Source organism: Polypterus senegalus, chromosome 3, assembly GCF_016835505.1.
Source record: "Polypterus senegalus isolate Bchr_013 chromosome 3, ASM1683550v1, whole genome shotgun sequence".
Classification (NCBI taxonomy): Eukaryota; Metazoa; Chordata; class Cladistia; order Polypteriformes; family Polypteridae; genus Polypterus; species Polypterus senegalus.
In genome coordinates, this window is record NC_053156.1 from 81,842,206 (window position 1) to 81,866,705 (window position 24,500).

Consider the following 24,500-nt stretch of genomic DNA (forward strand, 5'->3'; position numbering starts at 1 on the left):
TTTCACCCTCTGCACTCGGATCCAGGTGGTTCATTGTGTGGTGGGTGTGACAATGCGCTGTCAGCGCATGCTCCCAAACTTTCTTTCCATACCATCCCAACATTTTCTGATTTGGGGTTGTAGATTTCTTGCAGTATATTTTTCATGGCATCTTAACCAGTTTACTGATTTTGTTTTTTGTTTAACATTCCGGATTTCTTAATATTTGTATGATGTTTAACCTTTTTGCTTGCAGTTGTAATGTATAATTTTATGCCTGACACTGATGCATGCCTGAGCAGCAGTAGTTTTGGTTGGTTGGTTTAGGTTTTTTGCAGCCATTTCATTGTTTAACTTTTTCTCTTTACTTTTATAGATCTTGCTACCCTGCCCACTCAGGAGCTGCAGGACAGCATAAAAAACCTTGGATACTTTTTGGAGGAAGCAGAGAAAGAACTTACTATGCTGCAGAGTACAGTACAGAACCAAGAAACCTTGGAGAATTCTGTGAGAAACATACAGGTAGGAGTCTACAGCACATTGGCTTTTCTCTATATTTTTATTTGATGCTACAGCAAAATTACCTTGAGCCTCACTTGGGGGTAAAAAAACAACTAATGTAGAATCCATCATTATGTCACTTAAAACATGACACTGTCTGAAAAATATTTCTGTATTTTCTTTCTTTAATTTACAAATAGAATTAGTCAACCCTTTGAAAATGTATAATTAACAGAATAGATGCTGAGTTTACTCAGGAGTGGTTATGAAAATAATTCAATTGCTGAACTCATAATAATAATTAGTGTTAATCTGATAAACTGCTTAGGCCTATCAAGAATACAACTGTGACATTTCTTAATAGACCTTACTCGCAAAGTTATGAATTGCAGGAACTTAACACTCTGACCATCTTCATTAATTTTATGTATATGTAAATGTTAAATTGGCTATTTTTATTCTGTTATTGAATGATGAGTACTGCTGTCCTTGTGTCACATGTTTGTATTAATATTTTTATTCTTTGAATGAACTTAATCTTATCCCATGTAACTGGTGTAACAGGTATAAAGTAATAAATGTACACGTAACAAGGTAAAATCAAACACTCTTGCTAAAGGTCCGCATGTTTTTTTTTCCTTATCAGAATAACAATTTCAAACTTTTTTTTTTGCTTAGACTATTTTTGACAAGCTAGAACAGCAGAAACCAGTTTTAGAAAGACTTCGTTCACAGGGCCCTGGTGATTTAGCCAAAGAATATGAACAAGTTCAGTCCCTCTGGTCTGCAGTGAAGTCAAGAACTAACACAGTCTTAGAAATGATGCAAGAACTGAAGACAAGACTTTCAGAGTTTGAGGTATGTGCCTCTTTTTCCTTACTAAAGTTTTAATTTTTAAAATCCTGTTGTTTGGACAATGCTTTAAATTTGTTGCCTTTAAAATAATGATTTAGTGCTAAATTAGTAATGTTTTGATGTCGTTAGAGCATTGGCTGTTCTTTTTTATTGTCCAGTTTAGAAGCAAATAAGTACGGAAGAATGTCGAGATTAAAGTCGACATGTTGATTTTATTCTCGTAGTTTATTTTGTCCTTAAAGTATAATGTCATTAACTTAATCTTAAAATCAATGTTGAATTTACTAGATTGTCTCAAACACCATCATAAGTAATGTAACACATTAAATGTTGTGTTAAGTGTTCCCTGACCCATGTTAATCAGTACGTGCTTCTTAAACTGACTTCCTCTTGCACTGAGAGGAGGTTTAGGCAGTGATCACCACACAGACTACATTAATTTCATGATATTCCTGCTCTCTGAACAATCACAATGCTAAGATAAATACTTGATATCATTTTCATGATGAAATGCATTAAAGCATGTATTAAACATGTGGGGGCACGGTAACTTTGAGGATGTGCTGCTGCGTTGCAGCAAGGAGGTCCCAGGTGTACGTTCAGTGTAGAGAACCTTTATGACAGGTGTGACAAGGCTCCAAAAAGCTGGATGTATGAATGTGCATCACACTGGGATTTGGTACGTTTGACAGGGACAGCACTCCTGCAGTTAAAGAAAGCCCACTCAGAAGAACATTCATTGACTTCTGTGTTTGTGTCTCTGACCACCAGCTCACGACCCCAACATTTACACAATATTTCAGTTAAACCCATTCATACAGCCAGCTTTTTGCACTCTTGTTACATCTGCTACACTGAACATAAACCTGGGGACCCCTTACTGCGAGAGAGCAGCTCTACTTCAATGCCACCATTCCCCCACATGCTTTAATGCATTTTATCATGAAAATGATATCAAGTATTTATCTTAGCATTCTAAATGTTCAGAGAGCAGGAATATCATAAAGTGAATGTATTCTGTGTGGCAATTGCTGCCTATGCCTCCTGTCAGTGCAGGCGAAAGTCAGTTTAAGAAGCACATCGCGATTAACAACTGGATTGCGGAAAACTTGATACAAAGTATTTAATGTTAAATTAAACGTTTATTTTAAAAAAGTTTATGACATGGCAAAAAACAAGAGAAAAAAGCAAGGGTTTAAACTGGAAATGATGACTTTAATCTCAACATAAACGGCGAGAATAAAGTTGAAATGTCATCTTTATTCTCAACATACTATATCTATATTTTTTCTTCTTCTATGTGGCCCTAATATGCTTCCATAAATAAGAGACACTGTGACCTCTGAAAGGAAAAAAATGACTGACATTGTTCTTCTGATTGGCTTTTGTTATGCAGTGAAGAGCATAGTAACACAAAACATAAGTTATGCAGCTATATAAGTAATCCCCTGTATTCATTTTACAAATTGTACCTTGGCATTAAAAAAAAAGCAGAAAACAAATTGCATTGTTTGCAAAAATTGGAAAATGTTGGAGATTTTAAAGCAAATAATTTCAGATCATCCAGTTATGAGAGCAGTAAAATTCCACCAGATGTTTTGTGTGCGATTTCATTATAATTATAGTGGCAGTGTAATTTACCTCTCCATCTTTATACATTGCTCTTTGTAGAATAATGGTGAAATTGTGCAGACATGGATTGACAAAGTGGAGTCTTCATTGACCAAAGGAAGTTTACCACTTGATGATTCTGAGATGCTTCAGAGAGAGCTGGACCAATGCAAGGTTATGTGTCTTTTTTTCTGAAAAACATTTTCTGTAAAATATTTGTAGACAATAATTTAATATCTTCAAATATATATCTAACTCATTCTGCAACCAGTGGGTTTGATCAATTTCTTGTTTGTAATATGACTTTGCTGGTATAAAGGACTTTATAATATAGTGAAGCAATGCATCATAATACAGTTTTGCATTAATGGAGTTTGAAGTTTGGCAAAACAGTGTTTCTGTCATATATTAAGTTTAAATAGCTTAAAATTCATTTGTTTAGTTGAAAATGGCTGTGTATAAATACTTCATAGGAAGTGTTCTGATTTGAGTAAAATGTTATCTGCTGAGGGACAACAGGTTGTAGAATTTTATGAACAGAAAGGTAAACACTATTATATTAGAAGAGATATCTTTGTTTTAGTAACAATCCGAGAGTTCATTTCTAAAATCTCTGTTGTTTCTCTTCCATGTTTAACAAATAATAAGGGTTTAAACCACATTATCAGGAATAGTGATTGCTGTAGAATTTTTTTTTTTTTTTAATATTTTGTTGACAGCTGTAGCATATTGATACTTCTAATAATGCTGCTGTTTAACAGCTGACACAATCTTGTCCACAGCAGCTGCCTTGAAATTTCTTCCTGGTCTACATAACTTTTCTGCAGGTCTAGTGAAATATTGAGTTAAGTCCAAGTTAGGTCCAGTTTATTATATAGCACATTTATGGCAATAAAACCTAGCAGTAGATTAAAAACCTTAAGATTGGGGAAAGAAGAAGATAAAAGGAAAATAAAAAACACATAATCGAACAGAATGTCTGTAGACATATGATCACGAAGTGAGCATACAATTACACGTTAATCAATTCACATTTTCATTACTATCATTTGATTCAACTCATTTTCCAGTGTGCCATTGTGTTATGATTGAACTCATGAACATTGATCAGTTACCTCAAAGTGGCAAAAAGCATAGAAATATTCGTGATTTCTTACAGCATATTATTTTATTCACTAGGTGGCAATAAAATACTCTAGTGAGAGTTATTCAGGCTTAACACTGTAAAGAGGAGGATTAGATGTCATTGTGAGTCTGACTTGGACTTAATACCATAATTACATAAAATTCTATCTATCCAGTGACCTGAGATAAAGACTGGACTCCTTCGGTATTGTGTCTCTTCGGAGAATCCTTGGGTACTGCTGGTTTGACTTTGTGTTGAATGAATGGTTATTCACAGAGTCCCAAATAAGGCACACTGCCTTCATTGTGAGGGAGCATTAGTTACAGTTCACAGGATCCTCATTGGTGAGGACCCAAACGTGGCCCGACCAGGCCAAGGGGGTTCCCAAGCAACACCTGGCTGTGGCAGATAGATGGTCTTTTCCAGAGGGTGGGACTAGACTGTGTGTCTGCTTGGGGGGGGGTTGCCAACTGGGATCCCAAGCTATTTTGTTGTGTTGTGGGTGTGGCAACACGCTGTTCCAGTGCATACTCCTCAAGATGAGCCTTTTTTTAACAGTCGTTCAACTATTGAATGTTTAGAACAAGATGAAATGGAACCTGTCAGTAAAGAACTGTTTATAATAGTCAAAACAGTAGATCCAGTTACTCCAAATATCTCTTTAAAGAATGGTGTACGTATACTGTCAAGGGAGCAAGAATTTGAGTTCATGTTAGACACAACATTACATAAGTAGATGAGAGATACTGACTGAAATTAAATAAAGGCTACGATATTTGTAAAATAAACATTTGAGACATGAGCAGGATGATTTTTTTTTTTAATCAATTTAAGAAAAAAATGGACAAAATCATCACAGGTCAGAGAAGGCATAACACTGCTAAAGCTCACTGATGTACTGAGTATAGCTTTAATGCTGAAATAAACCACAGTTGTCTGACAGCTACTCGAAAAAATATTAGAGAAATATATTGTTTTTTCATTTCTTAAAAGTTATGTGTATTTGGTCAAACATTTTCTTATAACGTTGTTATATATCTGAAGTCTGTCCGTCTACCACTTTCTCTCACACTTCTTGCAAGCCTGTCTGAGAGAATGGCTAGTATTTCTAAGCCATAGCATTATTATTTTTCTCTTTCATTTTTTTACTGAGTGTATTTACATGCACATACAAAACTCAAGTTAAGTGAGTTACCCATTTAAGTCAGAAACCTAGTTTCTTAAAAACCTCTATTTTACATGCCGTGGTACACTTGTCGAGTCCTGTGGATCCAAAAACATGCATGAAGCCTGTGATAGTTTTCATGTGTTTACATTTTGTTCTTCGTGTGCTGTTAAGTAAGTAACATCTGTCCCCTTTTTACATACTCAACCTGAGCCATTGATGATTTGTGGTATGAATTCTGGCCGCTGCATCACCCAGTCACACTGTTTGAATATATCTATAGTAAATAGTTAGATTAAAACTATATTGACACATTATTTATAGGTTTCGTTACCAGACTGCACACAGCACACTCTTTCTGCTTGGATGTACGATTGAGTCCTGCAAAGTACAAGCAATACCGATAATGTGTGCTTCTTGCCTCACACCCAGTGTGGGTGGGATAAAAATAGCTTATTTTATTTTAGTAAGAATACTTAAGTATTGGGTTAGGTTACTTGCTACTTTAACAAGTAACTGGACAACATTACACATTACTTTTAACATGTTACTCTAACACTGTTCGCAAAATTGTGCTGTTGAGCTTAGAAACCAAGAGAAATAATAATGTGATTATCACGCATTTGCCTATGGAAATTTATCTTGTGGCTGGTAAATAATATGGAGTTCTGGAGAGTATGTGGTTAGAAAAATAATAATAAATTGTGGGAATGATTTACTATTTGTGCGTACATTTTAATTCTGTCTATGTTTTGATTAAAATGTTCCTAGGAGAAGGAATAGCTAACGCATGTGCAGACATGCAGAATACAACAGACATGTTCAGACTACAAAATCCTTAACTGTAACTTGGTTAATGGTTTACATGGCCCAATAATTGGACTATTCGCAGAGAAATCTATGTGTGCTTTCCTGATTTCTCAGATGCCAATGTGCCTGTTTTTTAGAAACCAGGTTTCTGTGAATAATCAGGTTACTGGAGTGGCTATGGAATTCAAATAATCTAAGCATTTAATGTTGAAATTGCTAACCAAATCTGTAGCTCCAAAATGAGCAGGAAAGACTTCCATTTTACAGCTGTGGAGAGCAACTGTGTAACCGTTAGAGAGTTAGAGAGGCAGTAGAAGAATTTTTTTTAAAAAAAGAAGGAAACTGTATATCAGAGAAACCAATATCCAAAATATGTCCACACATTCACAAGTAGCACCTGTAACAGACTGTAAGAGAGTGAAAGATTCTGTAATGTTTAAAAAATTTTCTGACCAAGGACAAAAAGAATTATCTTTACATACAGCTTTACATACATAACAGAATTCACAAATTTACTTACCTGTCTATTGTGCTGTATATTTTCAAAAAGTTAATTTCTATTATTTTCAGACATAATGTCCTGTACAGTTATATGAATACAAGATTCTTGTTGCAGTTTGTTTTAGAGATACAGCGCCATGAAAAAGTATTTGTCCCTTCCAGTTTCATTATTACAGATTTTTGATACTGAATATTTTTAGGTATTCAGCTACAAACTAATATTACTGTATGTCATAATAAATGTCATTTACTGAATAAGCAAAGTTATCTGACACCACTATGTGAAATTGTAATTTCTCTGTTACACTTAACATTAGAATTCCCAAAGCCTAAGAAAAAACTTGTAAATCTGGCTCACCTTAAATCCCCTCGCACCTCTCCATCAGCGTGTTGTCTTGTAAATATGTCGATAAGCACAAGCAGCAAGCAGCTGCATCTCCCCCCTAATATTATACAATAAAAACATACATTTGATATGCGTCTGTAACAGCCTGTGTAAATTTATAGTACTTGTAAAAGTTAGCATTTTACTTTCACTTTTATTCTCTCAGTCACAATCACAATACAATCCCCCTGCACCCCAGTTGTGGCGCTGTTAGTTTTTATTTGAAACTGGGAATAACTGTAGATGTGAGTGGTGTTTTGAGACAATGGAACTGGAAATTTTCTGATCTGGAGGGATAAAAGCTGACGCACAAACACTGGTGAGTCTGCCGCCTTCGTATCTCACTGTCACTTGAATTTTTTTTTTTTTTCAAGTTTTATTAAGTGTTCCTGCTCATGCTGAATTAGTATGCACCTTATGGTCCATGATGTCAAAGCCTCACTGACAAAAAACGGAGACATAGGTATATATGATATTTGGAATAATTAATTTTATAACCTGTATAGTACATTTCAGAAAACATAGTGACACTGATGCAACATTATTCATATTACAGTAATCCCTCCTCGATCGCAGGGGTTGCGTTCCAGAACCCCCCGCGATAGATAAAAATCCGCGAAGTAGAAACCATTTGTTTGTATGGTTATTTTTATATATTTTAGGCCCTTATAAACTCTCTCACACTGTTAACATTATTAAAGCCCTCTAGACTTAAAATAACACCCTTTAGTCAAAAGTTTAAACTGTGCTCCATGACAAGACAGAGATGCCAGTTCTTTCTCACAATTAAAAGAATGCAAACATATCTTCTCTTCAAAGGAATGCGTGTCAGGAGCAGAGAATGTCAGAGAGAGAGAGAGAGCGTGTGTGAAAAAAGCAAACAATCAAAAAATCAATACGTGCTTTTGGGCTTTTAAGTATGCCGAAGCACCACGATAAAGCGGCATTTTTTAAAGGAGCGTCCGTATCCTCTACGCAAACAGCCTCTGTGCAAACAGCCCCTCTGCTCACATCCCCTCCGTCAGGCGCAGAGAGAGTGAGAGAGACAGAGAAAACCAAACAATCAAGCACTGCAAGAGTTTTATTTAATACGTAATACATGCTCTGATTAGGTAGCTTCTAAGCCATCAGCCAATAGCGTCCCTTGTATGAAGTCAACTGGGCAAACAAACTGAGGAAGCATGTACGATAAATTAAAAGACCCATTGTCCGCAGAAATCCGCGAACCAGCGAAAAATCCGTGATGTATATTTAGATATGCTTACATTTAAAATCCGCGATGGAGTGAAGCAGTGAAAGTCGAAGCGCGATATAGCGAGGGACCACTGTATTCATATTCATTTGCATATCTTGCTGTTGAAATCAGCTGCTTGTGCTTATTGACACATTTACAAGAGAAAAGACGCCGACGGAAAGGTGTGAAGGGATTTAAGGTGGGCCAGATTTACAAGTTTTTTCGTAGGCTTTGGTAATTCTAGTGTTAAAATATGTAATTGCAACCAAGCTCCTCCTATAGTTACATATCAGTATTTTGCATAGCTGTTGAATTTTAGTGCAGCCATCTTTCTAGTACTGTTTTAATAGAGACATTGGTAGGTTTTTGATATACTGTCACAGCACCTCTGTTGGGTTTATGCCTGCACTTTGACCAGATGCATTTTTGCTTCTTTTTAGCTTAAGAGGTAGATATTCTTTTGTATTTTATTTATTTTTTTCTTTCTTTTTCTGCATGTTACAACTATGCTTCAGTTCACTGAAAAATGTGTGGGAATTCTCTTTGGTAATTTTCTGATACAGTGTAAAATTATAGTTCCTTCAATTATGCAAGTCATTCCAGCAAAGCATCCCTTTATCATTATCTTACAACCATAATTTTTGCTTTGCATCCTCCCCCATCATAACCTATTGTGTATGGGGGAGGAGTGAAAGGTTTAGATTTGTCAAACATTTTGATCTTTTTTGACGGATCTCAACGATTTAGGGTTCCCTGATACTAAAAACATTGATATCTCAATGATGGGTGTGTGTCTGTCTGTCACAGTTTCTTGAGGATGGTCTAGAGCTAAAACAGCTAGATAGACAAATTACCAAAGTTGAAACTTAAGCCTGTTAAGAAATGATGTGTGGATTAGTTTTTCAGCCAAATCATGCAATAGTCACTCTAGAGGAACCCTCAAATACCGCAATTCTGCAGTTAATTATGAATTGTTCTCGTCAACTGCTGTCATAATGATCTATTTTATGATCAGAAAGATCAGCATCAGAGCAGTAAATAATTACTGAAATGTTATAGAATAGTTTGGGAAACTTGGCTCCTAGGGTGCAAAGCCTACTGATGCTCAATCCCAAGTGTTTATCTGTTGGTATGATGGTCTTATATGATTTCTTTGCTTTATGTTGGACAGGGTGGGTCCCATGTTACCCAAAATGCCTCACTTTTGTTACATTTTTAGATAGAATGTTCTTGTAAAAGGCATGGGGTCATCCATGTGCATTCTGGCAAGCTAGTGGTGAGCATTTGTATTTTTGATTTGCAGTGGTTTTCATTATTATGAAGACAATATTTTCTTTCTGAATCATGAACACTGAGATTTTCTGAAGCAAGCAAAGACTACATATCTTTATTTGGTTTTAGGATTCTTTGTGACTTCTGAATCGTTTTATCTTACGTGCTTTGAGTAATTTTGTCAGGTTGGCCTCTCCAGGGTGGTTTCAGTATTGTTCGGAGTGCTTTCCAATTGGAGCTAATAACTCTTACTGTGCTTTGATGGCATTAGATAGCCTTAAAAATGGCTTTGTAGCCCTTTTCAGACTGCACATACCAACATTTTGTAATTTCCTTTAATTTGGGAATTATGTGCCTGTTGAATCTTTGTGCTAATGGTAAAAGTAAAAATAAGCGAGGTTTATATTGAACTGGGCTTTTTTTGTTATCAAGCCTTGCTATGTTTGATCACCTGACTCTATATGTGCCTATAAATGTGTTGATTTAATTTGTAGAAATTGCTTTTCCACACAGTGCCTGGTGTTGTTGGATAACTTTGTTCTTTAGATAAAAGGAATAAAAATAATAAATGTTATTTGTTCACTCAAGTACCCTTTTATATGATATCAGATATTGATTGAAGAACTGGAAACAGTCAGTATTATGGATTTGCACTAACAGAAGAAATCTGAATGGGGACAAACACTTTTTCACAGAACTTCTTGTAATATGGAGAAAGAATTCTGCTCTTGCAGATAAGTTGTGTTATATGGTACATTACCAATGTTATAGTTCACCACATAATAATAGTGACTTTACACTAGAATTACCAAAGCCTATGGAAAAACTTGTAAATCCGGCCCACCTTAAATCCCTTTGCACCTCTCCGTCAGTGTCTTTTGTCTTGTAAATGTGGCAATCAAGACAAATAACGATCTATTATTTCTGTTCTAAAACTCCAGCACTTCACTCCCAGATAATCAAAGCTGGAACTGGGAGAACTTTGTGCCCATTCTGCGACAGAGGGGGGATGGAATAGTAGGCTGCTTGCTGCTTGTCTTAATCGGCAAAATTTACAAGACAAAAGACGTTAAAGGAGAGGTACGAAGGGATTTAAGGTGGGCTGGATTTACAGAATTTTTTCGTAGGCGTTGGTAATTCTAGTGTTAATGACTGGCACATTAAATATTGCAAACGTGTGCACAATTAAAAGAAAGTGTCCCTTTACCTAGAGAAATGCTAAAAATATATTGGCACAGCTTATCTTTTTGTTAAAATGTTTGAAGGTTATTGTTAGACATATTTATAATTCAGTACTTCAGACTTTCACCTGTTCTAACATTTTCCATAACAATTGTACTTTAATTGTAAAATTTGAGATAGTTGATATGTGCTCTGTGGTTTACTGCTAATAACCCAATAATCTGTACCAAGTTTTTGTTTTTTACGATAAAAAATTGTAATAATAATTGTGTGTATTTCAGGTTTTGGTTGATGAAATGAGCAGAGTGGAAGTTGCATTGAAAAGTATGAAAGAAACAGAATCTAGATTAAGACATCTCTCTTTTCCACATTTGTATGGCTGGAGCCAATCAAGATTGACAGGCTATCAAATGCAATGGGAGAAACTTAAGAAACAGGTGAATTGCTGTCTCTGCTTTCCATAAAGTTTTATTTTTCACCAAATTACCTTCTTCATTTTAAATGCTGCTTACATCACTGTATTATCAAATTCCATAATTTACCTGTCACTCGATTACATGACCATGTACAGAGAGTTCTAGCCCGTATAACATTTTTTTTTTACTTATATTCATAGTGATTGCAGGGAACTGATTTTGTTTGTTCTTAATGTATATTTTGATGTCTGTTTATAATGGGCATGTCATCTTCTTTCTAAAAATGAATGTGGAACATCTGGCAGTTGTATCGTAGCTGCTTAATTCTCCTTTTATCTATTGCTGTTATCCTGCTACGCAGTCCACATTTTATAATGACAAAGATTATGACATTCTGGGTATAAATCAGCCAATTTAAAGTACATTAAGAACAAAATCAGTTTATTGCAATTATCAGTACAGAAAAAGGAGCAACACCTTTGACCTAGGAGTGCATTTTCTACATCCAGATAATTTACAGAAATGATAAGGAAGTGTGTGAATTCAAGGGATGTTCTGCTTAAACTACACAAGTGAGGCTTCACCCCCAAATCTTCTCATAAATTTTCCACGGCACTCTTCTATGTCCTGAAAACAATAACTTGGCTGTTTAACGGACTACAAGGTTTGTGCTGTAAGGAAATACTGAAGGAGATGAAACTTTCAAGTTTAAGCTGGTAAAGATGAGATGAGTTCAAAATTATGAGGGGCATTGGTACAGATGATCCAAGATATTGTTTTAAAAAGAGTTCTACAATAAAAACACAAATACTGCAACTTGTAAAAGGTAATTTTTACCCAACCTAAAACTTTTTTTTTCCCCCACACAGAGAGCTATAGACATTTGCAAAAAGTTGCCAAATAGGGTTCTTTAGAATTTGACTTGATGTTATTTAGATTGGGTATATTCCAAGCACTCTGTATATTTTATCTGTTTCTCACACTAGTATTGGTGGATTTTGCATATTACATCATGTAGTATAATGAGCTGCTTTACACAATGTCTTGTAGGTACATGTGAAGCAGGTCTTCATAGTCAGCAGTGTTTCATATTTGTAAATAATATAAGTAAAACAGTAATGTGTTAAATCTGTCACTTAGTGGTAACTGAACTATAACGGCTGAGCCATTGCACTAAAGAAGAAACATGACTGTGACAGTCTGGGTTGGCTTCAGCTGCGATAACATCCTTGAGCGTGGAACAATCAATAGTCATGACTGGGATAAGCCAGTCAAATGAGGATATAAACAGTCAAGAGTAATAACAAATAATAAATGAATAAAACAGGTTTAAGCTGGAGCTGTTCTATAAAAATATAAAAAAATGATAGGAGCTATGGTGCTTAGTTCTCCACCACTACTCTGGTCACCTATCTGGGTCTATTATCGCAGGGGTCTGTAGGGACCCACAAACCCTGGTCCATATCTTCTCTGCCATTACCTCATAGTCTTAAAGGTGGTAGCCCACTCATCATGGTTGATCACTTCTACTGTAGAATGCTCAGCAAGGGCAATACTGACCACGGATTCTTCCCAATGCGTCAGTCCCGACTGCTTGCCTTTTCTCTGTCACACCACATGAGCCATGCTATCTGCCGCCTCTTTCTCTTTTGTTTTAACCTTCATGCCTCTTTACTATCCTGTTCTTTTATTTGTCTCTTAGTTCTCTGCTCAAGCTTCTTTTATAGTATTAGGAATGCAGGTGTTTCAGTCGGGTTTTAGAACAATTCACAGCATAGAAACTGCACTCGTTAAAGTAGTAAATGATTTGCGAGTGAATGCAGACAGAGGCCATTTATCTGTTCTCATCCTCTTAGATCTGAGTGCTGCATTTGACACCATTGATCATAATATTCTTAGAAATCGCCTTAGTCAATGGGTGGGCCTCTCTGGCAGTGTCTTAAATTGGTTTGAATCCTACCTGACAGGGAGAAAATTCTTTTTTAGTTGTGGTAATTACAACTCAAAGACACATGATATCCAATATGGTGTTCCACAAGGCTCTATCCTGGGTCCGCTGCTCTTCTCAATCTACATGCTTCCATTAGGTCAGATTATCTCAGGGCACAACGTGAGCTACCACAGCTATGCTGATGACACACAGCTGTACTTATCAATAGCACCTGATGACCCCGATTCTCTTGATTCACTAGCACAATGTCTGACTTGTATCTCAGAATGAATGAATAGTAACGTTCTCAAGTTAAATAAAGAGAAAACTGAAATCTTAATGATTGGCAATAATGGATACAATAAGGCTATTAGAAATAAACTGGATACATTAGAATTAAAAGTCAAGACGGAGGTAAAAAGCTTAGGGGTAATTGTTGACTGCAATCTGAATTTTAAATCGTATATTAATCAGATCACTAGGACAGCAATTTTTCACTTAAGAAACATAGCTAAAGTTAGACCTCTTATATCACAGAAAGATGCTGAGAAATTAGTTCACGCGTTTGTTTTCAGTCGACTAGATTACTGTAATGCACTCCTCTCAGGACTACCCAAAAAAGACATAAATCGTTTGCAACTAGTGCAGAATGCAGCTGCTAGAATCCTAACTAGGAAAAGAAAATCCGAGCACATCTCTCCAATTTTGATGTCACTACACTGGTTACCTGTGTCATTCAGGATTGACTTTAATTCTGCTTATGGTTTATAAGCACCACCACCTACTCAAAGCATCATGATGCTCCAACAATGATGGATGGATTAAAAGGCAGAAGTCTACGTGACCCATCATCATCAACTCCTTCCGTGAGAACCCTAAATCCAAAGAGGACTGTTTCATTTATGTTAGGTGGAATGTCCAGAGGGTACTGGGTAGTCTAATGGTCTGGAATCCCTACAGATTTTTTTTTCTCCAGCCGTCTGGAGTTTTTTTTTTTGTTTGTTCTGTCCACCCTGCCCATTGGACCTTATTATTCTTATTATTATTCTATGTTAATTAATGTTGACTTATTTTATTTTCTTACTGTGTCTTTTATTTTTCTATTCTTTATTATGTAAAGCACTTTGAGCTACTTTTTGTATGAAAATGTGCTATATAAATAAATGTTGTTGTTGTTGTAATGCTGATTAGGCTTTAGCGTGCTAATGAGGCAATTGACCGAACCTACCATGTCTTCATGTGAATGCATAGTTGGCTGCTTACCTCATCAACCTCTGGAGCACAGTACCATGCACTCTTCCACCAGATCCTGAGCAGACTTTTATTTATTTAAAACTTGTACACCATCACTGACCTGAGTGTTTCCTATGACATATAAAGTCATCCGTTTTCCTTGCTTTGCCAAGGAAGCTGCCTTTTTATTTAATCCATGGGTTCTCCGCTGTTTCATTGTTCGATTATTATAGTTCTCATTATATATCACGTTGTCAGTTCAGCACTCTGGTTGTATTATGACGAAGCTGTGCGAGCTCACTCTTGAGAATGCAACGTATAGTTGTCCAGGAGAAAAGCAATCTTGCCTAAAATCAATGGCAACCTTTTGTAGGGTCTGTCCCTGAGACTTATTACTTCTCATCGCAAAGCAGAGCCTTACTGGAAATTGGAGGCATCTGAATTGAAGTGGGAGATCAGAGGGTGTAACAGGGATGCGTAGAATACATTGAGTGTGGAGAAACTCTAGAGCCAGCGTGTGTATTAACTTGTGGAATTTTCTGTGAGTATTTGTTGGCAGCGTGACGAAGTTGCTTTCGCAAGACGGCGTTAGTTGTGGAGCTCAGCTCGGAGAATATTCTTTTCCCACCTTGTCAATTGTGTAATGCGTTTTTTGAACAGGTTTGATGCATGGAAGTGATCACTCGTACTGCGTTCAGTCAGTTCACGTGAGCTGCTCTCTTGTGTGATGTTGCGATGTCCACGGCTTTATTTAATGTTAGCTAAGACCCGGCACTTAAAAGTTTCTCTCTACAGCAATTTTAACTCCGTTACAAAGTGATAAAAAGGCTCGTTTATACCTCGTGTCTTCTCATTAAACTAGTATCTCGCAAATAAAGTATTCAGCGTTTTTCTTCCGCGCTCTTTAGGAGCTCTTCCTTATTTTCTACGTACTGCGTTCACAGTCAGTCCACGTGATTACGTGGGAGGCGTGATGATGTGACATGCAGCTCCGTTCCCCATGGCCATCGAGCTAAAGTCCATTACAGTATATGGAGAAAAATAGGTTCCAGTTATGACCATTATGCGTAGAATTTCGCAATGAAACCTGCCCAACTTTTGTAAGTAAGCTGTAAGGAATGAGCCTGCCAAATTTCAGCCTTGTACCTACACGGGAAGTTGGAGAATTAGTGATGAGTGAGTGGGGGCTTTGTCTTTTATTAGTATAAATTTATCATTTTTAGTACATTTAAGCTCAAAATACCTGATATTGTGAAAATAATCCAGTGGCATTATAATGTTTTAAAATATTTGTGCACCTCTTTTCAATCTTTCTTTCTTTCTCCATATAGTTGAAACATCTTATTGCATACCAGGGATTTTACATGTCTTGCATCCAAACCTGCTAGGATAGGCTCCAGGATTCCTGTGATCATGCTCTGGATAAGTTGGTTTAGAAAATGTCTATATTGTTCCTAATCTCAGATGCTGTTTCTGTCGTTTTGTGGCTGCCCACATTCCTATTAAGTACTCTTGCTGTGCTCATTAACACTAGAATTACCAGAGCCTACGAAAAAACTCGTAAATCCGTCCCACCTTAAATCGCTTCTTAAAATCGTTCACAGCTCTCCACCAGCGTCTTTTGTAATCTAAATGTGCTGATAAAATCAGGCTGCAAGCAGCTGGCTATTCCATCCCCCCACCGACTTAGAACGTGCACAAACTTCTCCCAGCTCATGCCTCGAGTATCTGGGAGTGAAGTGGAGTTTTAGAGTGGAAATAATAGATCCTTATTTGGAACACACGCATTTCATGTCTGTTCCATTTCTACAGTAAACTTTGTAAACACATTTTTAAAACAGAAACGTTTTTCATATTCTAGTAGTAAATGACAAAATGTAGACATAAACTATATAATGTATGAAGCCTGAAGTGCAAATATCAAAGAAACACTTTCACAAAAGGTACAAATATAACAGAACAAATGCGCTTTTATTCTAAAGTGTAACTGCAGAAAAAAGGCCGCCTTAGCAAGCCATACTAACGCATATTCACTACAACTGGCGTGGTGGCGTAATGATATCAGCTGCCGACTGGGAATCAAAAGGTTGCGAGTTCGATCCTGCACCACTCCGTTTTGAGAAGTAAACTGTTCTTAGTCTTACTATTTTAGAATAAAAACATACATTTGATTTCAGTCTGTAACAGCCGGTGTAATTTATGATACTTGTAAAGGTTAGCTTTGGTGTTTTTTTATTCACTTTTCATTCTCTCAGTCGCGTTCAGGATCCTTCCCTAAGCCCTTCATTTCGCTACCATTGGTAAGAGAATGTATTGTGATACACTGCAGATCTAGCGTCGGAGCAAGAATGCACATCGCACTTTTGCCATCGCTGTACTTTGTATATGTATATGGGAAGCTCTGCATTTTACATGTGCCTTTACGCTGTAGGAAGTGAGTAAATAAATAAAGGTAACTAAAGGTAAATAAAGAACTGAAGCTTGTTGATGCTGCATCATCTTTTCTTTTTCCATCACCTTTTCCTGTAAGAAGCGTTGTACACACTTCTCTCTGTGCTGTGGTTTCTATTACACACCTGAAAGAAACAGACAATATATGTGAAAACATCATCACACAAATGCAATATTATTTATTTGAAAACGAACAGTGTCCAATCAGCTGTAAAAGTATGGCATTTCTAAATGCTTGCTTTTTTTCAGTCTGATTCCCTTAGTCAGACTGTATATTTGTCTCTTATTCAGTGCACGCAAGAACATGCAGGTGACCTGATGCTGTGTGCTACAACATGCTGGCGGTGATCAATGCACATTTTAAAAAAAGAAAGAGACAAATATATGTGACGTTTTGAAGAAATCATTTTATGACACGATTTACCTTTATTTATTTACTTACTTCCTAAAGCCTAAAGTCACAAGTAGTGTGCAGATGGCATGCTCAAAAATGTGTGTAATGCCACGAAAAGTGCCTGCTGACACTTTAGTATGCAAGCAATGGTATGTGCATTCTTGCTCCGATGTAGAAGGGAGCTGAGTTTACCTCTGTTATAGCGCGTCTATGTGAAAACAGCCGTGTCAGATGCGGGGGTGGGGTGTGTTTGGGCTCGTGAACGCGGGTGTTTTGCTAGTATAAAATAAAATAGAAATATCTGTGAAATATAACTGAAGTATAACAAAAAATACACAAATAAGGATAACTAAAACTAAACGGAATTTCCTAGTAAGGTCAGAAAAAAATCTAGAAATAAAAACTAATGTAAAAAAGGCATAACTATAATAGCCTTGGTTCCTACTTCTAAAAGGATCACTTAAGCACACAGAAGCAAATTGTGTTCAACTAAGTGTGTACTGAAATTTTTTAATTTGCGGATATTCCTGCAAACCTATTCACTCATGTAAGGAAAACTAAGTTAAAATATAATCAACCAATACAATTAGAATTGGTATATCACTATTTATACATGATCTTTTCTTATAAGATAGATGCACAGATATATATTGAAAATAAAATAAACCACTTTTTTATTCCCTGGTTATTTCTTGTTGTTAACAGATTTTAAGCCATCATGACCAGTTGTCTGAGAACCAGGAAAAGGCAGAGAATTTGAAGAAAGATTTGGCAGAGATGCAAGAGTGGATGACTCAAGTAGATGAAGAATATCTGATGAGGGATTTTGAATACAAGAGTCCGGATGAGTTGGAGGGAGCCTTGGATGAAATGAAGGTGGCAATTATAATAAGTACACAAATAACATATATGCTAATATTGATGGCAGTACTAATATTTGTACCTCAAGAACATCATTGAATATCAAATGCTGAACATAGACATTAACTTACATAGATCATTTTTAGGTTGTTTTTTATTTTTCATATATAGCTGAATCAAATTTGTAGCATGTTTATAACTTTTAACCTATGATACCAAAATAGTGTTTGTATGCTAAGTGAGAAAATATTAGTTCATGAACTTGGAGTGTTTCTGAAATTGTTTTTAAAATTTCATTATAAGAGGAAAAACATAAGTTTCTCTCTTATAAGTTACATGGGATTGTAAGTTGTGCAATTAAGGTCAAACTTACTTATTTGTTTTTAATGTGTACAGGCATGGAAATAGCACTCCATTATTATTTTCTTCAGTACTGTATTTGTTCATGTTTTCACTTTGTTATATTTGGTAGATAAAAGCTATTTATTTTGTGAGTGTATGAGTCTCAGCATTATCTATAAGTCAGTACTGGTAACATTTCTTCTGTTGTAATATTGTTTGGCTTGATGAATTAAGGGATAACTATTGAACTTTAAATTCTGTTATTTGGTTAGATTGCTGTAATAGTAACAAGATACTCTCACTTTTTAAACTCAGGGGACATGAGTATTAGTTTAGCTGAGACATCATACAGTTTTGACTTTATCTTCATCCTTTAGAACTCTTTACTGTACATTTACAGTTATGTTGCATTTTTACAAATAATTTACATATAAGCAATGAGTTATGTTTGCTTTGTTTACAAACAGCAGCTACTAAGCCAGAAGCAGTCATGTTATTGAGTTATTAAAGAAGGGAAATGCCTCTTTAGAGTGTGTTTTAAAACCTGCTGTTAAATATTGAAGTAACTTTACTCATTTTAATAAAATTTGCCTTTATTTTCGAAAAGTGTCAATTTGGGGACTACGGAAGACATACATTTTCTCCTCATTGAAATTAATGGTGGTTATGTTTTCGATTTATAAAAACTCGTCATGCTTGTAAAGAGGGAGAAGACTGTACTTGTGCTTTCCCGATGCTACTTCCCGTTATATGACATTATGCACTGTGTTTTCAGTGTTTATCTGTGTAAATATGAAATCATATCCTAATAGAAAGTTTCAGTAATTCGTACAAAGTAAAAATTTTTTTTAGCTTGACTTAAATAAATGAATTTTAACAGCGAAATTTTGTTTAGCCTGTCCTCTTAATGATATTTGCATTTGTTTTTTTCATGTGACAAAAACTAAGATAGAAGCAAAATTTGCAGGCACCTGTTTTTCTTTGCTTGAGTGTTTGTTGAAAACTGCTACCCATTCCTTTGAGTATTATGTACAGTATTACCTGTCCAGGATTTGTTCCTGCAGAACATGTGATGCTACGGGAATGGGCCCCATCTCCCTGCATCACTGAATTAGGTTGTGTAGATATGATGGCAGATAGAGTTTGTAAAAAGTATTTTATTTATTTAAACTGCTCTTTACATTCAATCTACATTTATTACTGGACTGATTTTTATCTAACAGAGAGCGAAGGAGGATGTGTTACAGAAGGAGGTGCGAGTGAAGATTTTGAAAGACAACATTAATACTCTTGTGGCAAAATCACCACCTGGTGGCCAGAATTTAACATCTGATCTTGCAGTAGTTCTTAAGAATTATCAAAAGTTGTGTGAACGATTTCAGAGGAAATGCCACACATTAGAGGTATGCAAGGATTTATAGAAATAATTCAAATATTTTTCATTGAGGAATTTAATCTTTTGAGGTAACATTTCCTCGGAAAATTTAAGGCATTGGTGGTGTTTGACAGCTGCTGAGTGAAATTCTTAAAATTTGTTTCTCATTTCTAATGAGAAGTCAAGCAAAATGACATCTTTTACTGGCTAACTAAAAAGATTACAATATGCAAACTTTTGAGGCCACTCGGGCTCCTTCTTCAGACATGATATAAACATGAAGAAGGGACCTGAGTTGCTTCGGAAGATTGCATGTTGTAATCTTTTTAGTTAGCCAATGAAAGTTGTCATTTTACTAGACTTCTCATTACCCTAGTACTACAGACATGCAAAATACCGAAATGTACAGCTACTTTTGCAATTCTAGTACGTTTTAATCTGCATAGCTACTGCACATTAATTCTGCCCCACTGAGACTTTAATTGAACTTAGCACAATAACAGTAAGATCAATTTAAAGTAATCTGTAGGAATAATAATAATAATAAAATGTGAATTATAGTTAGTTGTTTAAAGTCTGAAGATTGTACCATTTTGAAAAAAACTGCTTATCAAAGTAAAAGCTTAAATTGGATATTAATACAGTAGAACAGCAAGATGGTGTGAAGATCTTTAAAGTAATTAAGACTTCTGTTACCATTCTAAAAATAGATCCAGTCATTCAAAAATGTTTTTAAGCTCATTCAAGCACATTTTTGAGCATAAAGATATTTTTTACTTTTGTTATGGCAGAAGAACACATTTCAATAATACTGAACAAAAAAGTCTTGTGATTATTTGTGGTCATTATTTTGTGTAGTTTTGCATTTTCTTTTGCTTTCATACATGCTACAGTCCAGGATTCTGTAATTGTCATTAAACTTTTCTTTCTGCAAAGATTTGTAATAAAAATATGCTAAGTTTAAATCCTATTATCATGCAAACAACACTTAATACCAAGCATATGTATTTGTTTCTAGGAGGTTTGGTCTTGTTGGATTGAGTTACTACACTATTTAGAAATGGAGACAAACTGGCTAAATGATTTGGAGGAACAGGTCCAGAATACTGAAAACTTGCCTGACAATCCAGGAATTGTTGCTGAAGCATTAGAGGTAAAGAATTTATGAGCAGATAATACATATCATTTATAAAGATTTGAACTGTTTAACTTCTTATATACCTAAGATGCAGCATAGGACAGTTAAATATTAATTAAATACAATAATGTGTACAGATGCACATTTTAGTAACCTCTTACTATAATTCCCAGGTGAAATAATGTTAATGGGGCAGAAACACTCTCCTCCCACAGCCTATAGTGATAAAATGGCAATATATAAAATATTACTATTAATTTTGTAAATTTGCAATACATTTTATGTAAGTAAACATGATTTTGACAATACCAAAGCAGATGTAATCCATAGTTTGTATTCTTCATTTGTAAGACATGCTGCACATTTCTAATCTGTATTTGCCAAAGAGATTTTACCAGTTATTCAATTTTAGGGTTCACATAATTTCTTCCAATCTTGATCTTGAATAATTTTACAGTATACTTAATAAAATAATGCAGTGTACAACTTGGTACATTTCTTGTTTAATCTTAGTGTCTGATGTTATGATTAAAAATAAAGACTGAATCACATTATACAATCTTTCTATTTGCAAAATTAGCTTTTTTATTTTTATGTTTTTGTCTTGGCTGTGCCTCATCTGCCCCTGCCTTACCTCCTCCAACTCTTGCCTCTCACATGTCAAAATAGATGGCAATAAGAAAAAGTACTCGAACTTTAGAGGAAATTAGCACTTGTCTTTTAATGGCTAGATTAACTTCTTGCAACAAACAACTGTTCACATACAGGAAGCAGCATGTCATCATCAAAACAAGAATAACTGTCCAAGAGTGTAAACACACATGTGATGGATGAGTTTCTTGTCTGGTGCTGAGTTAGTTCTTCAGCTGTGTTTAGTTGACTTGATCAGAGGAAGGTTGGAAGGCAGGAAAATAGTACTGGTGGACCGGGAGATGTTATACGATTGTAGCAGACAGCCAGTGGTAGGTTATGTAAGCTGCACTTCTTAATTCAATTCTTATTCAAATACTGTTCAAAAAATTTCATCAGTGAAACAATGTAACTCTTCTACTATATATGCATTGTTTTTTTTCTGACTTAAACATTCTGGAGAATTCTGGCTAAAAAACCTAACCCACAGATTTATCTGTTTGTTTATTGACACTTGAACAAGTTTCTTACAGCTTAAAAATAATTTTTGTACTGTATCTAGCATTAAGTAAAATGCCTTTTCTAATAAAATCTAAATAGGTAAGTATTAAAAATATAAAAAGGTAGAGCATTTAGGTCTGCACATTTCAGTGATTTCTTGATTACTGTTCTTTTTTACTGGCAACTAAAATAATTATATGGATTTACTGTTAAATTGTAAAGAATAGCTTATTAAGAAGTGTAAAGAATATTTTGGCTTTCAAATGTGCATTTCTGCATTGATTAAACTTAATGGTTTTTCCTTTCACCATTTTTTTTGAGGCAGTGTATTAAGATACATGTGACCTGTTAAATGTTCCTTTCACAGATAATAAAATTCACTTTGACCTTCAGATAGGTGTCCCAGGTGTATTGTATACAGTTTAATAATTTATTTTTATGAGAATGTGTGTCTTTGTTACTTCTGTAGCACAATATCAAAATATAGATGTAAAAATATATATAGTAACTTAAATAAAGTCATAAAATGTTGGGGAACCAAAGTGGAATCCTTGTGAAATAGCCTGAGATGTAATGGCTATATAAACTTCCAACAACAGTAGTTGAAGAAAATAGCATCCAGAGTCTCTCCAGGTGGTGCTTTTGATTTCTGCACCATATTGAATGCCTACTTCCTGTTTTGGTTGCTTCATATAGTGGAGGACAGGAACTGGCGGAGATATAGGCTTCATTATAGGTGGTTATTCAGGTTTCAGTCTTAAGTTGTGGATATGGAAAAGGAAGTCACTTAAGAAGCTATGTTCCACCCAAACATTTCCCTGGTGTACCCTTGCACACCTATGTATAAATGGGGTTTTGTGTGTTTATATGAAGTATATTTATATTTTTATTTACACACTAATGCTAGTTTTTTTTAAGTTACCGTGATTTCTGTGTTCCACACATCAGCAGTTTACACCTGTTGGAATTGTTCATTTTGTTTTCTTGTATTTAATGCACTAGATCATAAAGATATTGCTTATAGTTTGAATTTTGTGATTTTTATTGCAGTGCAAAGACTCTAACCCTGTTTTTTTTACTTTAGGTGATTGACAATTGACTTTTTTTTTTTTTTATAGATATATGTAATTGTAAAGTCTTCTTAAAAATCTCCTCTGGTTGATTATTATGCATATATTTGTTAAAAGTAGTTGTGTTAATAGTTTTTAAATTATAATTTATTTTCTTCCTTCTTCACATTAAGAATCTTGAGTCAGTTCTGCGACACCCAGCAGATAATAGGACACAAATCCGTGAACTTGGGCAAACACTGATTGACGGTGGAATCCTTGATGAGATTATCAGTGAAAAACTTGAAACATTTAATGCACGTTATGAAGAGCTAAGCCACCAGGTTAGATTTTCCTCTCTTTTCTGTATAATTGAGTATAAAGAAAATAGTATGAAATATTTTATCAAAACTTTTTGACTAGAGAACCGACCCATCCATCCATCCATGCTCTTTCGCTTATCCAAGGTCGGGTCGCGTGGGCAGCAGCTTGAGAAGATAGGCCCAGACTTGCCTCTCCCCAGCCACTTCTTCTAGCTCTTCCAGGAGAATCCCAAGGCGTTCCCAGGCCAGCCGGGAGACATTGTCCCTCCAGCGTGTCCTGGGGCTTCCCCGGGGCTTCCTCCCAGTTGGACGTGCCCGGAACATCTCACCAGGGAGGTGTCCAGGAGGCATCCTGATCAGATACCCGAGCCACCTCATCTGACTCCTCTCGATGCGGAGGAGCAGTGCCTCTACTCTGAGCCCCTCCCGGATGACTGAGCTTCTCACCCTATCTTTAAGGGAAAGCTCAGAAACCCTGCAGAGGAAACTCATTTCAGCTGCTTGTATTCGCGATCTCGTTCTTTCGGTCACTACCCATAGCTCATGACCATAGCTGAGCTTAGGAACGTAGACCAACTGGAAAATTGAGAGCCTTGCCTCAAGGCTCAGCTCCTTTTTCACCACGACAGACCGATGCTGAGCCTGCATCACTGCGGACGCCACACTGATCCGCCTGTCGATCTCATGCTCCATTCTTCCGTCACACGTGAACAAGACCCGGAGATACTTGAACTCCTCCACTTGGGGCAGGATCTCTCCTCCAACCCTGAGAGGGCACTCTACCCTTTTCTCGGTGAGGACCATGATCTCAGATTTGGAGGTGCTGATTCCCATCCCAGCCGCTTCATACTCAGCTGCAAACTGATTCAGAGAGAGCTGAAGATCATGGCCTGATGAAGCAAACAGGACAATATCATCTGCAAAAAGCAGTGACCAGGTCCCGAGTACACCAAACCAGACCCCCTCAACACCCTGGCTGCGCCTAGAAATTCTGTCCATAAAAGTTATGAACAGAATCGGTGACAAAGGGCAGCCCTGGCGGAGTCCAACTCTCACTGGAAACGGGCTTGACTTACTGCGGGCAATGTGGACCAAGCTCTGACACCGGTTGTAAAGGGACCGAACAGGTCTTATCAGGGGGTCCGGTACCCCATACTCCCGGAGCACCCCCCACAGGATTCCCGAGGGACACGGTCGAACGCCTTTTCCAAATCCACAAAAAACATAGACTGGTTG

General features: G+C 36.2%; 1 protein-coding gene across 3 annotated transcripts in view; it reads left to right on the forward strand.

The window, feature by feature from the left end:
• utrn (utrophin) overlaps nt 1-24,500 on the forward strand; it is a 513,264-nt gene that overhangs the window by 155,153 nt on the left and 333,611 nt on the right. For all 3 annotated transcript variants that reach the window (XM_039747516.1, XM_039747517.1, XM_039747518.1), the window contains 8 exons: nt 356-501; nt 1,159-1,338; nt 3,007-3,120; nt 10,903-11,058; nt 17,751-17,921; nt 19,472-19,651; nt 20,642-20,776; nt 23,136-23,285. In XM_039747516.1, coding sequence (XP_039603450.1) covers nt 356-501; nt 1,159-1,338; nt 3,007-3,120; nt 10,903-11,058; nt 17,751-17,921; nt 19,472-19,651; nt 20,642-20,776; nt 23,136-23,285 — 1,232 coding nt within the window. The remainder of the gene's footprint in view (nt 1-355; nt 502-1,158; nt 1,339-3,006; nt 3,121-10,902; nt 11,059-17,750; nt 17,922-19,471; nt 19,652-20,641; nt 20,777-23,135; nt 23,286-24,500) is intronic.